The sequence below is a fragment of the Ictalurus furcatus genome, chromosome 12 (assembly GCF_023375685.1).
Source record: "Ictalurus furcatus strain D&B chromosome 12, Billie_1.0, whole genome shotgun sequence".
NCBI classification, from domain to species: domain Eukaryota; kingdom Metazoa; phylum Chordata; class Actinopteri; order Siluriformes; family Ictaluridae; genus Ictalurus; species Ictalurus furcatus.
This window is the reverse complement of record NC_071266.1, coordinates 13823070-13840093: the sequence shown is the minus strand read 5'-3', so window position 1 is coordinate 13840093 and position 17024 is coordinate 13823070. Positions and strand designations below refer to the sequence as shown.

Sequence of the window (17024 nt, the reverse complement as noted above, 5' to 3'; positions counted from 1 at the left end):
CAATGAAGCAACATCATGTTTTCATGTGAAAACAACTTTTTTATTATAAGCAACTATGTCATTTTTCTTGAAAAGATCCTTTAATCTCTACCCCACATTTGCTGGTCACTATCTCTTCCTACTTTGCTAATGAATTAATCAGATATAAAATGTTCTGAAAAATAACCAATATTTGCCATTAACTAGACTTGGACTTGATGTCTAGCCAATTATATTAGCTATTGGAATCGATGCTAGTCTAACCTGGCATTAGCAAATAAAACAGGCTAACATAGTTAAATATAGCCAATTAACATTAGCAAATTAGCTAAACTTACCTCAACATGCTTTTTCAAATTAAATGGAGTTCATGCTTTCTAGGAAAGCCAAAGAGACGCTTCATTTTATACGAGTCTTTGCTTACTCCAGCATAAGAAAACATTTTACTGAGGTGGAATCAGGAACGCTGGTCCCCAAGGCTTGTGTGTATATATATATATATATATATATATATATATATATATATATATATATATATATATATATATATATACATATATACACACACACACACACACACACACACACATATATATAGATATATATATATATATATATATATATATATATATATATATATATATATATATATATATATATATATATATATATATATATGTATGTATACACACAGTATCTCACAAAAGTGAGTACACCCCTCACATTTTTGTAAATATTTGATTATATCTTTTCATATGACAACACTGAAGAAATGACACTTTGCTACAATGTAAAGTAGTGAGTGTACAGCTTGTGTAACAGTGTAAATTTGCTGTCCCCTCAAAATAACTCAACACACAGACATTAATGTCTAAACCGCTGGCAACAAAAGTGAGTACACCCTAAGTGAAAATGTCCAAATTGAGCCCAAAGTGTCAATATTTTGTGTGGCCACCATTATTTTCCAGCACTGCCTTAACCCTCTTGGGCATGGAGTTCACCAGAGCTTCACAGGTTGCCACTGGAGTCCTCTTCCACTCCTCCGTGATGACATCACAGAGCTGGTGGATGTTAGAGACCTTGTGCTCCTCCACCTTCCATTTATGGATACCCCACAGAGGCTCAATAGGGTTTAGGTCTGGAGACATGCTTGGCCAGTCCATCACCTTCACCCTCAGCTTCTTTAGCAAGGCAGTGGTCGTCTTGGTGGTGGGTTCAGGGTTGTTATCATGCTGGAATACTGCATACTGATCATGGTCTGCTTCAGTAGGTCACAGTACATGTTGGCATTCATGGTTCCCTCAATGAACTGTAGCTCCCCAGTGCCGGCAGCACTCATGCAGCCCCAGACCATGACACTTCCACCACCATGCTTGACTGTGGGCAAGACACACTTGTCTTTGTACTCCTCACCTGGTTGCCGCCACACACGCTTGACACCATCTGACCCAAATAAGTTTATCTTGGTCTCATCAGACCACAGGACATGGTTCTAGTAATCCATGTCCTTAGGCTGTTTGTCTTCAGCAAACTGTTTGTGGGCTTTCTTGTGCATCATCTTTAGAAGAGGCTTCCTTCTGGGATGACAGCCATGCAGACCAATTTGATGCAGTGTGCGGCATATGGTCTGAGCACTGACAGGCTGATCCCCCACCCCTTCAATCTCTGCAGCAATGCTGGTAGCACTCATACGTCTATTTCCCAAAGACAACCTCTGGATATGACGCTGAGCATGTGCACTCAACTTCTTTGGTCGACCATGGCGAGGCCTGTTCTGAGTGGAACCTGTCCTGCTAAACCACTGTATGGTCTTGGCCACCATGCTGCAGCTCAGTGTCAGGGTCTTGGCAATCTTCTTATAGCCTAGGCCATCTTTATGTAGAGCAACAATTCTTTTTTTCAGATCCTCAGAGAGTTCTTTGCCATGAGGTGCCATGTTGAACTTCCAGTGACCAGTAGGAGGGAGTGTGAGAGCGATGACACCAAATTTAACACACCTGCGCCCCATTTACACCTGAGACCTTGTAACACTAACAAGTCACATGACACCGGTGAGGGAAAATGGCTAATTGGGCCCAATATGGACACTTTCACTTAGGGGTGTACTCACTTTTGTTACCAGAGGTTTATACATTAATGGCTGTGTGTTGAGTTATTTTGAGGGGACAGCAAATTTACACTGTTACACAAGCTGTACACTCACTACTTTACATTGTAGCAAAGTGTCATTTCTTCAGTGTTGTCACATGAAAAGATATAATCAAATATTTATAAAAATGTGAGGGGTGTACTCACTTTTGTGAGATACTGTATATATAATAATAATTTTTTTTAACAACCAGAGCAACCTTGTTTTTGAATGTTGGGCAAATATAAAATGCTGAGCAACTGTAATGTACTCAGAAACTCTTCTTCTCACTGTCTGTTCAATAAGCACACTCTGGTGAGGTTTTGCTGTGATGAAAATAATAATAATAATAAAAAAAATAATGCCAATACTAAGCATTGCACACGCATAACTTTGGGTTGGATTATTTGATGTGTATAAACGAAGATCACATACAGACTGCCCAGTTTAGGATACATTAATAATAAATAATAATTCAGAATAATAATTTATATCTGATAGACTGATAATCTTTGCATGTAAACAAAGCCAATCTTTGTTTACATGTTTTGCATCTTGAAATTCTACTGTAAACTTATTGGGTAAATATTGGCTTTCCTGTATAAATGTTAGGTTCCACGGGGACTGCTATAAATAATTTACAAACAAGTTTCTGTCATATTAGTTGGATGATTCAATGACATTTAGAGTATGCTCACAAAACGTACTCCTTGATTCAGGGAGATTATCCTTGCTACTCATTATGGATCTATATTAGGTTTTCTGTAATGCAGCTTTATAACGATGTCTATTGTTGAAAGCGCTGTGTAAGTAAAATGAAACTGAATAGAATTAAAGCTGAGATTTATAATACTGACAGTCAACTGACATGCAGTAGGGAATTGAAATAGACATTCATTATACTATCAAGGTATATACTATGGAGCACTTGGATGATACAAATGACATTGAAAGGACACATAAAATGACAGTTTAGAGTCTCCATATCCAATAACATGCATAAAGCTTAGAAATTACATGCAATTTATATCACTAGAAGGTATACGAGAGATGCAGTACATGGATGACTTATTGCATTTAATAGCCTTGTACTGACTAATATCTACTGAAGAAGGAAGAGGTATACTGACTGTCAAAATTAACATAGATTGCATGAAAATAATTATAGTTACTGTGTTATTATTTATTGGCATTGAGATATACCTGTTATCATACTGTTATTCATACTGCTTCTATATGGCTCAACACAATAGGAAAAAAACACATAAATATGCTTATACATTTTGCTAACAACAAGCAATTGTAGCCCAACATAAATGGCGCACTTGGCGCAATGTAGACACTGCTGCACGTGGCGGTCATGTTATATTATAGTACTTTAGGCTTTTCATATTTTCTGTACAGTAATTCCTCAATGTTCTTTTTGTAGGTATTCTGTACCAATACATCAGTCTTAATCAGAAACCACTCTTTCATATAATTCTTTCATATCTATTATCATTCTTTTATATGTAGGGTCCTTCTGGAGAGACAGGCCCATTGGGAGAGCGGGGCCACTCCGGACCCCCTGGACCACCAGGTGAGCTAGGCCTTCCTGGCCCTTCGGGTAAGGAAGGAACCAAAGGAGATCCTGGTCCTCCTGGTGGCCCAGGAAAAGATGGACCTCCTGGATTGAGAGGCTTCCCTGGAGAGAGAGGACTCCCTGGAACACCAGTAAGGAAATTACTCAAAAAGAAAGAGAAATCACATAGACATGTCTCAGAATAACTTTATTAATTGTGATTGCAGAATCCTGCTTTTATGTTTCGATATAGAACTGCACGGCTGCATGACAACTGAATCAGAAATATTGTATGATTGATGTCTTCATAAGCTATTTATCTTCTAAATAGGGTGGTGCTGGACTGAAAGGAAGTGAAGGCCCAGCAGGACCTCCTGGACCAGCTGTTAGTATTTAAAATGAGACCTTAACAAAAAAAAAAACATTGATTAAATTTATGTACATTTCTCAGTAACATAAATGGAATTGCTGTGTAGGGATCCCCAGGTGAGAGAGGCTTGGCAGGCACAGCTGGCCCCATTGGCCCCCCTGGAAGACCTGGACCTCAGGGACCTCCTGGAGTTGCAGGAGAGAAAGGAGTGGCTGTGAGTGTCCAGCTCAGATTTACTGAAATCTAATAATTCATGTCAATATATTATTCAACTAAGCAGAAACAAATGGTTAATTAAATGTGATTTAATTATTTTCCAGGGAGAGAAAGGCCCAGTTGGCCCAGCTGGTCGTGATGGCATTCAAGGCCCAGTTGGGCTTCCAGGCCCTGCTGGATCTGTCGGTGTTCCAGGAGAGGATGGTGACAAAGTCAGGGACCTATTCACCTCTACTCATAATCAAAACATTAGTCCCTGGCTTCAGTGGCTGTTTGTGCTTAAAATTATGTGATTTAACTTCTGTCAGGGTGAGGTTGGAGAGCATGGGCATAAGGGCGCAAAGGGAGCAAAGGGAGAACAAGTAAGTAAAAAAAAAAAAAAATTCACTTACATCTCTACTCTGCACACTTTGCTTTTTCTAGAACTCAATTAATGGCTCTTGTATGGTAGCACTACTTGTATTGTTCTCTGCTTGATATATCGCTTTGCCTGTATTTTCTCATTTGTAAGTCGCTTTGGATAAAAGCGTCTGCTAAATGAATAAATGTAAACGTAAGTAAATATACTTGCTGCAATCATAATTAGGGGGCCAAGCATCAAAAGTGTTTAGGCACCGTATTGGAATTTTATGCTTTCTTTTTCTTCTTGTTATTTTTATACTTCAACATGGGAGTCCATAGAATGCTTCATACACTTTTTTAATGAAATTTGGAGTGATAGAGGACAGTCTCAGCTACTTTCGTAGTAATTTTGATGTATTCCACTCAAGCACTTTAGTGTCACCAATAGGGCAAATTTGCACTTACATTTACAATAGTAACTCTGCAACATGGTGTCATGGAAACACGATTTCAAATTCCTCTGCGTCTCAGATTTTCCACCATTATTTTATTTTATTTTATTTTTTTGCAGAATTTTTTTTTCAATTCTTCTCCTACAAGTTTCATTTAATTTGGAAGCATCAGGAGACCAACCCGAACAAAAATGTTAGATTTTTGATATGTGATGGGTTACCCATTACACACAAACGAACTTGACACTGCTGGCTCAAATTTAGCCTATTACCTGAAGACACTTAAAAATTCAACATAGAAGCAAATACTCACATCTGCAAACCCAGTTGGAGATAGAAAAATAAGACACCAGCCGTGAGTGAGAAGAAGCAAAGTTCCAGATTTATTGGTTCCGTTCCACCACACAAGATCCACACCGATGAGAATTCTCAGAAGTGATCTGACACCTGGAGCTCAAGCTCCAGTATTTATACTGTATTTACACAGTAAATAACCAATATATCTTAGAAAGACTATGATATCAATACCAATAGGGTTAAAAAAGAGCTCATCTACATTACCATGATGTTTAAAAAGAGGCTTATCAAATTTACCATTATGTTTTGAACAAGGACTTTCTGAGTACCATTATGTTTTGAAAGAGGACTTTCTGACTACCATTAGGATTGAAAGTGGGAGAGAGAGAAAACAATTTAGAGAGACCTTGGTCTCACCATTGGGCGGGGGGGCAACTTGACTCAGCTACCCTTATAAGTCTAAGTCTAAGTCTCCAAATAGGAAGTGAGGGCACCTGAGCCATACGTTTATGTATTGACACCCACCTTTCCACATATATATTGAGCAACAGCTTTGAGTTCATTTGCAACTTCTTTAATTGCTGCTTGCAGCTATATTTTTTTACATAACATTGTAAAATTATAATAGTTTGTCAATTTTGCACAAAGTGTATTGCAATGTATATGTTTTGCTATTTTTGTAATTAGATAATTGTTTGTTGACAGGGTCCTCCTGGCCCACCTGGGCCGGTGGGTCCTCTTGGACAGCCTGGTGCTCCTGTAAGCATAACACTTTCAAATTTATCAAATTAATAATACAACATTTAATAGTATTTTGATTAACCTATTAAAAAGTCCTTTTTGTGAGCTCATGCCTGAATTCATTTTTCTTTTAATTAGGGTGCTGATGGTGAAACAGGTGCCAGAGGTCAGCAAGGTGCATTTGGTGCTAAAGGAGATGAAGGAACAAGAGGATTTCCTGGTCCTCCAGGCCCTATTGGGCTACAGGTATCAAACTAAATATCAAGACCACACACATTCAGAGATTTCATACAGGAGTGCAATGACAGTTATTTTAAACCTAGGGATTGCCAGGATCAGCAGGAGAGAAGGGTGAAACAGGAGATGTCGGACCATTGGTAAGTGTTGAGGATTTATGCTTGCTGTGATGAAAAATGTTGGGATTGTTCCAATAGAACTCTGTTGATCATTTTTGGTTTTGTGATCTACTTTTTAGGGTCCTCCTGGACCTCCTGGACCCCGTGGCCCAGCAGGTCCTAATGGTGCTGATGTGAGTAATTTAATACAAAATATTACAGATTATATTTTGTCTAACAATATTATATTATATTTTGTCTAACAATGACATCATCATTAACACATGTCTTTTGGCAATTAGGGTCCTCAAGGTCCCCCTGGTGGTTTGGGTAACCCAGGTCCACGTGGGGAGAAGGTAAACACAAAAGAGTATAGTTTTTGTATATTAAGACACATGTCTAAAGTTATATGCTGATGTATAATGATGTGTCGACAGGGTGAACCTGGTGAATCTGGACCATCTGGTATTGGTGGAGAGCCAGGAAAGAAGGTAAAAATGATCTTTATTAAAATTTACTACTTAGATTAACTTTTAACAAATTCATAATTGCTTCAATTAGGTTCTTGCTCATGATATTCATTGCCAGTAGACTTTGAATAATAATCCACTTTTTCAATGCAATTTGATTGTTTAATGGCAGGGCCCAAGAGGAGAACGTGGTGAGAAAGGTGAGGCTGGACAGCCAGGTACACCTGGTCCTTCAGGTGGAAAGGGACCCATTGGAGATGATGGACCTAAAGGAAACCCTGTAAGTGTCAAAGTATGAATCAGCCTGACATATACGTAGACTCTATGATTCAGTAGTGACTTCTTTCTTTCTGTTTAAGGGTCCTGTCGGTTTCCCTGGTGATCCTGGTCCTCCTGGAGAAGTTGGGCCTAGAGTGAGTACACATTACATTTTCATTTGGTCTGGTTCTGTATTTGGTATGACAATATTTAATTCCTAATTACAGATTTTTGCCTTTTATATAGCTGTATAATACATTTTCTTAACCTTGTCTTTTATTAGGGCCAAGACGGAGCAAAGGGAGACCGAGGAGAAGCTGGTGAACAAGGAGAGACAGTAAGTGGCAAATTTTTGTCATGTGTGAAGTTAATTGAGTGTACCCAAGTGCCTGTACTTTTACATGACATCAGTGTGAAGAAAAATTCAATTTGTAGTGGATTGACACTTTAATCAACCAACGCTTGACTAGCTCTACAATGCAGAAGAAACTATACTTATAGTATACTGTACAATTGATTATATTGAGCCTGTGTCCAGCTTTCTTTTATGGTTCATGGCTGGATAGGTAAGGGCATACTTTAGGTGTTATATCACTGGCAAACTGCAGCATCATCTACAGCAGCAGTAGTAGAGAAAAATAAAGAGTAAGACTCTGACCTGAGATATGCATTTAAATATTTTATTACAGAGGAATTCATTGTAGCATATAGAGAGAGGGAGAGTGTTTTCTTTGCACAAACAAGACATGGCCATGGAAAGGACAGGAAAGGAAAAGAGAAAAATAGACTTACTGAGACACTATTTATACAGGGAATGGTTTACTCATCACCAAGCGATCATGACCAATGAAATGACCCTTTCTGGCATTACTAAGGAAAGAGGGGAGCTCTGGTAAGCATGATACAGTATAGGGAAGATACGACATCTGCATGGCACATTCATACGCTTGCCAAGAGGTCAAACAAGTACACCATCTGCAAGTTTTAAATTCCCAATTCTTAAAAATGTTGCAACCATTAATGTTCCTATAGATCCAAAAAGGAAAAATGCTTTGATGATGCATTTGAGTGCATTTGCTAAATTAGGGCCCATGCATGAAGCTTCCTAGATAACTTAAATAAATATATACAACAACACTACAAATAACATTAGCACTGATTTAAGCAACACAGAGACATAGACAACGGAGTTTTCTAATACTGTAGTCATTAGAGCAGGGGAAATAAGTTAGTTAGGAAAAATAAGAGCAGACAGGTGGAATAACAAGGAGGAACTGATAATAGCCTTGGAATTTAACTGAAAGCCAGACCATCAGACCATGTTTTGGTTTATTACAAATGCTCCTTTTTTATTATTATTTTGTCCATTACTAGGTTTCAAGGTTCAATTTTACATTTTATTTTGAATGCCATATGTAAATATCTAGTGTGTGAGTCCATCCACATTTACAGCATTATCCATTTCTTCACTGCGTGATTTATGAACAATAACAATAATGGATTATAACGATGGGAAAATATATTTAACAGAAAATCACGCAAAGATTCAGCAGTAAACACAGTGAATATATTTTAATTGTAATGTTGAATTTTAATATTTACTATCATATTTAATATTAATATAATTAAGTATTTCAAGGCTGTTTGACTGACAAAGGATTTAATGTGCTGTGAATTGTCCTGTCATCATTGTTTACAACCAAATATTTAACAGTATGTAGTAAATGTCTATTTGATTGAAAACAATCTGGTAATCATTTCAGGGTTCGCCAGGACCTCCTGGTGAAAACGGACCACCTGGCCCTACAGGGAAAAGAGTATGTATATACACAGGAAATATTATATTTCAAAAAGAAACTGATAACAAATTATTTTTTGCTGATAAGTAACCGTTAAATAGTTATACCTTTCCAATGGATTGAGTGGCATTGTGTGTAATATTTATTTTTTGTGCTAATTTTTGCTCTGTGACGCTAAACTGATGTATAAGAAGTGTCTGATATTGGCCTTTCATACAATTTTAATAATTGACATAGATAGTAAGTGTTCGATGTTTAAGTGTAAGCTTTCCTTAAACCCATGTAATCATTTTTAAGGGGCCACCAGGCACAAGAGGACCTGAAGGCCGTGAAGGAGAGAAGGGAAGCAAGGTAAAACATATTTATGATCTCATTTGAAGTTTCATGAAATTATCATTTATGAAACATTAGCGCTGTTGAGCTTTTCTTTAAGATGCTTAATTATGTGTTGCTGGAGGAGTCACAATTTCTTACAACTTCTATAAATATAAATATATATATATATTTATATATATAATTTATATATAAAACTATTTAAAGTGTATATGTTTATGTAAATATCAGTATTGATTGATTCTTTCTCACTTTGTAACTTTTTTCCCCCAGGGAAATTCAGGAGCTGTTGGGGCTCCAGGAAAGACAGGCGCTGTTGGGCCACAAGGTCCTCCTGGAAAGCCAGGAACAGAGGGTCTGAGAGGCCTGCCCGGTTCAGTGGTACGTTCTCAGCTGCCCTGATTTACTGGCCACATACAATTTTATTTATTTATTTATTTTTACCTGGTTTATAATTGAAAGTAGCCTTGTTTGATATTATGAATTAGATTAAGCACCTAAGATTTACTATAATGTCTGAAACATCTGTGCTAACATACCATCACATTTTCTGTGCTGCAAACATGTTTCATCAGTGTAAAAAAATGTATCCTTGATTTCTCTAAGGGAGAACAAGGTGCTCCTGGCCTGACGGGTGAGAAAGGACCTCCTGGACCCATAGTAAGCCTTTCTACAGTTAAAACCTCATAGGCATTGGTGATGTACTGTATATTGCATACTTTAACACATATTATAAATACATTATGAATAGTTTGTATCAAATAAACTTGTCAGTGAATTTAAAGAAATGCCATGCCTTGTTTACCCATCACAGGGTCCTTCAGGTTTGGCAGGTCTACGTGGTGACTTTGGTGCTAAGGGTGAAAAGGGACATACAGGTATGATTGGTCTGATTGGACCTCCAGGTGAGCAGGGAGAAAAGGGAGACAGAGGAATTCCTGGCCCTCATGGATCAACTGGGCCCAAGGGAGAAACTGTAAGTGACATTTATACAGCCTCATATACCTTACATACCTCAACGTTTGCTTGCATGATATAGGCAGGAACCAACAACGGGCTGCTCAGAAAATTAACTTAAATATGTGCGTAAATCTATTCTGAATACGATGAACATTCCCCATGTAAGTATTAATATAACTTTAGGTTATAGTCCCCATATTCAGTTGCCAACTCTGAATACGCAGTTCTATTTGAATACACAAACCTGGCCATACATGTAATACAGAAGAGTATAAGTTTGACTGAATATGCACATGCTGCATTTCATCTGCTGTGCTGTGTTCCAGGGTGTGTCTGGTGGTACCGGCCCTCTGGGCCCTGCTGGTCCTGCTGGTTTTCCTGTGAGTATCTCTTGGCAAAACTTTGTTTATAGTCAATATATACATTGGTGTAAGGTTAAATCTGACACTTTTTCACATTTTCACAGGGCGAGAGGGGTATTAAGGGAGTAAAGGGTACTATGGTGAGTAGCTATTAACCTTTATGGCAGATATAACATCAACAACTACAAATACTACAAACATCTTCAAAGTTGTGATATAATATCAGGTAATGCCATGAAGCCTTTCCTGTGTTACAGGGCGGAGCTGGTCCCAAAGGAGAGAAAGGTGTACAAGGGCCCCCCGGACCCCCTGTAAGTTCACCTAGTGGCTGTCAGTTTAGGTGTTGAGTAAGATATAGAATGAAAGCACCCTTATTTCTCTACAACAAATTAGAACAAACAACTTAGAAGCAGGACGTACTGTAGGATGGTGGAAGGTGCTGAACAACATCTAATGAACAGAATCAATAAAACATTAGCTTATATAAATGTTGTGTCCTAGAATCCTCACAATAAATCATCCACAAAAGCACACAAGAAGACAAAAAACACACATTTGTTGCCATTTATATTAGCTAGACATTTATTTCAACTACGAAATTAATAATTGAAACAGAATTAAATATGGTCACAAAATTATCACTGTGCTAACCCACCTCTGTAAAGAGGACTTGATCACTTTATCACATCTGTATCATCTGCCACACCCACTGTTGTTATGCACACAAAAATTCTCCCTCCTAGGGACCTCCTGGTGATGTCATCCAACCCATGCCCATTTCAGTCCCGAAAAAGTCAAAGCGTTCCATCGATGCCAGTAAGATACTCTCTCAGAATGATGAGGATTCCCCAGCTGATGCCACAGGTGCCGGATTTCTGACCGGCAAAGAAAACATGGAGGAGATTTTAGGCTCTCTGAACTCCCTTCAAGTTGAGATTGAGAGCATGCGTTTCCCACTTGGAACAAAGGAAAGCCCAGCCCGCACATGCCATGACCTCCAACTCGGTCAATCAGAATACAAAGATGGTATGCTTATCACATTCTGTCATTGTGGCACCTAACTAGGGAATAGTGATTCCTTTTGCTCGTGTTAAAGTAATAATATTCAGGCATTTCGTAGCCCTGCCTAGGAACATTATGTTTTTTTCCCTGTACAGGTGAATACTGGATTGATCCAAACCAGGGCTGTGCTCGAGACTCTTTTAAGGTTTACTGCAACTTTACAGCAGGTGGAGAGACATGTCTCCATCCTGGCAGAGAAGTGGAGAGTGTAAGTGCATGGAGGTTGCATATGTAATATACTAGAGGGAAAAAAATCTATAACCTATATTATCCAGGGGTTCATGGACAGTAATGGATTCGGGTCCAGAAAATAATTTTTATGGTACAGGTTCATCAAATGTCTACATTCATGTCAAATAAGTAATAGGTCCTTATTTTCTTTCTCAAACCTCTCAGGTAAAGATGAAGCATTGGTCAAAGGAGAAGCCGGAGTCATGGTACAGCCAGTTTGCTAAAGGAAGCAAGGTAAGCATTTCTTTGTCTAATCTCTAGGTGGATACTAAGTAATCAGGTCGTCATCAAAATTCCACCAAGAGATTAGCAGCATTTCCTTGTCTAACAATGCATTGATACCACAAGCCAAAAAGTTTTACAGTCAACTGCACAATTAATGCAAAAAAACTCAATTATTTTCATAAAATAAACATTACACAAAATTAAGCATTTGCCACTCAGTTAAATAAGGTTTGGTATATAACAAAAATCAGCATAGTAAAAAAAAAAATTAATAATAGTATTTTCTCTCAAAGCACATGGGAAAACAATAGGGGATTACTTTCAAATTACAGCTTGATCAGTCTTACAGTTCCTGAGGCACAGATATTTGAGCATTATTCTGCAGCCCTATGACTGACCTCAGCACATAATCTTGGCATTTTAATGGCCTTTTCACGTTTTGCAAATCAATCCAAACAATCATGAGATACAGTTGTTTAGTAAATTAAGCTCATTAAGCCACAGGAATTGATTTGTAGCCATATTGTTTACAAATGTAAAAAGAAATCCCCAGTTTGGTCATCTGCCAATTCCCACCCACCAGCAAGTGCTCCCCTATCATATGAACGCTACCAACCGGGGGAGGGTGAAGGCTGGGGTGAAGGTTGTGCTTCCTTCAAGACATGTGAATGTTTCATGCTTCATCACAAGGCAGCGAAACACGCATGGAAAGTGTCTTCTGCACTCTTCCACATACATGAGCTTACAGAAACCCATGATTGACTAGAGTTGCTGTGAGTGAGTATGCCATCCTGTGGAGTTTTTTGTGCTTTTTTTGCGGGAAAAAAAAATTACGGAATTGTTTTGTGCAGTCTTTCGCAGTGATGTTTGCTGGTAAATGGGACCTTTTAGCTGCACTCATGTGCGATGCACATGAAACGAAGACGGCTTTGGCTGAATGCGTGTTGTGATGACGTCACGTCACAAATCTGGGTTAATTTTGAAAAATTGCAAGCTCCTCCAAATATTGCGGCGTGTCCTTGATTTTGCATTCATTTCTGCGATCACAAAATCCTGGAGAGACTCTAAATGGTTCAAAATGGTTAAAATTTTTGTGGCTTAATGCAGTGAATAGTGTCGCAGCCGGGAATCAAAATTGAGAGAATTGGGATTTTTACCATTTTATTTACACAATACGTTTGAAGGTGCAGTATAGGTGCAGTCTGGGCTTGACTGGGCCGGAAGTGCTAAAATGCTAACTCATTTCTTGGTTTTAGGAATCATTCCTGCAGCAATCACAAGATATTTACTTGTTTTTATGTAGAAAAAAAACAGGAACAGCGCCCCCAAGTGGCTAATACACATTAGGTTCCAAACAATACTAGAGGATCTGTAGAGGGACATATCATTCAATCATTTATTAATGACAGCTTAATGTTAACCTTTTCTAATGCCTTTCTTAACCTTTTCAAAATGTTTTTAAAAAAATCATTTAAAGGTTCAGTCTCTGCTAAGTAATTGTGAAGATTTGCCAAAAAAATCCTAGGGCTAGTATGCAATATTATGCAAATTAGCTCAAAAGCTGAGGGGGTCAGAACTAAATGGTTCTTTTTTGCAGAACAATTGAATGAGTCAGCAAGAATAAATAAATAAATAGATTCCTATTGCACGTTTCTACAGGGGTGACATCACGAAATATTAATTTTGGGGGCCAGTGTTTTCAAAAAAATGCTACTGCTTAAGAAAACTTTGCTGTTTGAAAGATTGTAGGAAAAATTCTCAGTTATTTACTGTATATGTTCATTTTTATGAATGGTACCAATAATTCTGGAGTCGACTGTATCTGCAGAAGAGACCGACATTTTAGTTTGTTCCACTTATTCTGATCTTAATTTTTTTCCCCCCCAGCTTTCTTATGTGGATGCAGACGGTAAGCCTGTGGGAGTGGTGCAGCTGGGATTCCTGCGGTTGCTCAGCATTCGGGCTCATCAAAACTTCACCTATCACTGCCACCACTCAGTGGCCTGGACTGATAACACTGCTGCCAACAGATATCAGAGAGCACTGCGCTTCCTGGCTGCTAACGAAGAAGAGCTGAGTTATGAGACCAGTCCCTATATCAAGGCACTCACTGATGGCTGTTCTGTAAGTTTTCCCTTTTATTTCCAATATATATACATATATGTATTTATATGTGTGTGTGTGTGTGTGTGTGTGTGTGTGTGTGTATTGCCCTCATTCTGAACTGGTTGAAATGCACTCAAGACAAATGTGAGAAGTGGGAGAAAACAAATTTATGTATTCAAGATTCAGATCAGTAAATAAATCTGTGTATCATCTGTTCAATCCATATCTGTTTTGATTTTTTTTTTTTTTTAATTTCCATAAAACCAACGAATTCTCAGCTTTTTCTCATTCTTAACAGTAAAAATGGGAAATACGGAAAAAAAAGGCACCTTTTTAAAACTCGTTTCATCCACGTACCACACCAGCAGTGGAATATGTGAGGATATGAACAGAGTACTGTAAATGTGGGAAAATAACTAAAAGACACCTGAAAGACAGTTGCATCGTTAGAGCTGTATGTGGATGTCATAGTTAAAATGTTTGATGATGGAACGATGAACACTGATACGTCTGCCAGGACGGCTCAAATTGGTGTAGAGAAATGCTCAGCTTTGCAAACGCAGAGAACAAAAAGAAAAGTGGATCATGACATTTTTGAAATATTCTGAGTTTGGTAACACCCACTCCCACACACACTTTTTTTTTCTTCCACTGCTCACACCTGTTAAATTAAACACAGTGATATTGTGGGTCTTATTTATGGACCTCAGCTCTGCCTTTTCCTTTTTTCCTAGTAACAACAGATAAACTGTGAAAAAATGCTGTTTTTTGTAAATTCAGGCAATTTTTTATTTTCTGGTTTTTTTTGTTTTGTTTTTTTTTTGTTTGTTTGTTTTGTTTGTTTGTTTTTCCAGAACAGATTTTGATTGAATGGATGAGACACGGATTGTAAATCAAGTGTAATTCAAGTGCATTCTGTTCTCCGTATCAATTGCCTGTCATTAGCATGTCTGTAGAATATAACAGAAACGTCTCTGCTGGTTCGACATTAGGTTTGTGGTCAAACCAGTAACCTGCATGTGCATCTTGCTAAAGAATTGGACAATGCCAAAACATTTAATTAATGGCAATTAAAATAATTCTCTCTTTTTCCACTCTCTCTCTCTCTCTCTCTCTCTCTCTTTTTCAGTATCGCAAAGGTAATGGTAGGACAATTCTGGAGATAAACACACCTCAAGTTGAGCAGCTTCCTCTCATGGACATCAAGATCACAGACATTGGGGAGACCAATCAGAAGTTTGGTTTTGAAGTCGGACCTGTCTGTTTCCTGGGATAAACTTACAGACATGGCAAGAACATAAAAGGAATACAAAATTAGAGACAAATGACACACAATAACTTGGATTCATTCAAAGATGCATTTATTTGGCATAGATGTATGCCAGAATAAATACATGTTAAAAGACAATCTAAGATGTGGACACACACACACACACACACACATACACACACACACACACACACACACACACATACACGTCATTGTGAAGCAAATGTAAGTAGAAATCAAGGGCAAAACAACTCTAAACCAGCTTGAAGATGAGATGAAGATGGATGGCAAGATGAGAAAACAGCCTTGATGAAACACACCTGTAGCAGAACAGAGTAAAGATCAATATGTGACAAGGCATATTTTCAGAAAGAGTGTTCTGGAACAAGCTGATGGCCTAAAGGGGAAACTACTGCAGAAAAGCAACCAAATTTCTGCTTCTGCATTTCAGATCACCTCGCCCTTATCTTTCCTTCTCACTGTTACTTCCCCAGGTGTCCCACTCTACCTCTGTGCTTCAGCCTTCCTCTCCATAATCTCATCTAAGCCCTGTGTGATCACTCCATTTGAAGTTGAGACAACGTAAAAAGTAACTTCTTTTTTTTTTTTTTTAAGTAAAATGGATAAACTGGTATGTTTCCATTTATCCTTTCCATACTGTAATAAAGCCACATGGCAACATTTTGTACTGTTTTTTCTCTCTCCCTTGTTTCTAATATATGCAGTGGATATCTGTAAATTGCATTGCCTTGTTGTACATGCCTTGTAGAGTGATTAAACCTAGTGTTTTTACAAGTTTTGTGGGCAACCCATGGACCCAATATTAACTCATCAGAGAAGAATTTATAGATAAGAGAGTTGCGCTAGTTTGTGTAATGCAAGCTAGCTTAAGCATGGGCCATTCATAGTTATATAAAACAATATCTTATTTTTGCTTTAAAGTGGAATTCCCTCTGTGTTGTGAAGATCGAGAGCATCCTGTCACTATTTTATCTCCACGTAAGGTTTCAGCGACAAGCTATTCAGTTCACCATCACTAACCTCTCTTATTACCAGTTCATGGTGAAAATGTGAATTAGAAAGCATTTGTATAGAAATATTTTATTGTATTTATTTTTCAAAATCTCATTAAAACAAGGTGCTCAAGCAGACCAAACACTTTTGCAGTACAAAATAAAATGTGGTGTTTCACCTGTATTTACCTGTTTATACCACCTCATTACTTGTTTGTTTGTGAAAGAAGATCACAATCGAGTAAAATTTAGGCTCACTACTTTGAAACAACAGTTGCACAATGGGGGCAAGAACAAGTGTGAAAATATTAAACCTTTTTAAAAATATTACATTTCTGGAGAAGACAAGCCACTGCCTGTGTGGTTTTCTCCGCAGAGCTATACTGGGGAGAGTTTTGTTGTGTTATTAAAAGACACTCCACAAAATCATTTGCTTGTTTAATTTTGTCTAATGGACTTCTACTAATTGTCCCAAAAGTTTCAACTCCCAACCAACCCAGTCTCACAGAAAAAA

General features: G+C 38.0%; 1 protein-coding gene across 2 annotated transcripts in view; it reads left to right on the top strand.

Annotated features, from left to right (window-relative positions):
* col11a2 (collagen, type XI, alpha 2) overlaps positions 1-15525 on the top strand; it is a 76074-nt gene extending 60549 nt beyond the window's left edge. For both annotated transcript variants that reach the window (XM_053637641.1, XM_053637642.1), the window contains 27 exons: positions 3623-3820; positions 4000-4053; positions 4145-4252; positions 4359-4466; positions 4563-4616; positions 6051-6104; positions 6225-6332; positions 6410-6463; positions 6562-6615; positions 6724-6777; positions 6859-6912; positions 7064-7171; positions 7251-7304; positions 7433-7486; positions 8913-8966; positions 9246-9299; positions 9555-9662; positions 9888-9941; positions 10096-10257; positions 10568-10621; positions 10708-10743; positions 10861-10914; positions 11347-11629; positions 11761-11873; positions 12062-12130; positions 14009-14245; positions 15357-15525. In XM_053637641.1, coding sequence (XP_053493616.1) covers positions 3623-3820; positions 4000-4053; positions 4145-4252; positions 4359-4466; positions 4563-4616; positions 6051-6104; positions 6225-6332; positions 6410-6463; positions 6562-6615; positions 6724-6777; positions 6859-6912; positions 7064-7171; positions 7251-7304; positions 7433-7486; positions 8913-8966; positions 9246-9299; positions 9555-9662; positions 9888-9941; positions 10096-10257; positions 10568-10621; positions 10708-10743; positions 10861-10914; positions 11347-11629; positions 11761-11873; positions 12062-12130; positions 14009-14245; positions 15357-15503 — 2541 coding nt within the window. In that variant the 3' untranslated portion in view covers positions 15504-15525. The remainder of the gene's footprint in view (positions 1-3622; positions 3821-3999; positions 4054-4144; positions 4253-4358; positions 4467-4562; positions 4617-6050; positions 6105-6224; positions 6333-6409; positions 6464-6561; positions 6616-6723; positions 6778-6858; positions 6913-7063; positions 7172-7250; positions 7305-7432; positions 7487-8912; positions 8967-9245; positions 9300-9554; positions 9663-9887; positions 9942-10095; positions 10258-10567; positions 10622-10707; positions 10744-10860; positions 10915-11346; positions 11630-11760; positions 11874-12061; positions 12131-14008; positions 14246-15356) is intronic.
* Positions 15526-17024: the final 1499 nt, after the last annotated feature.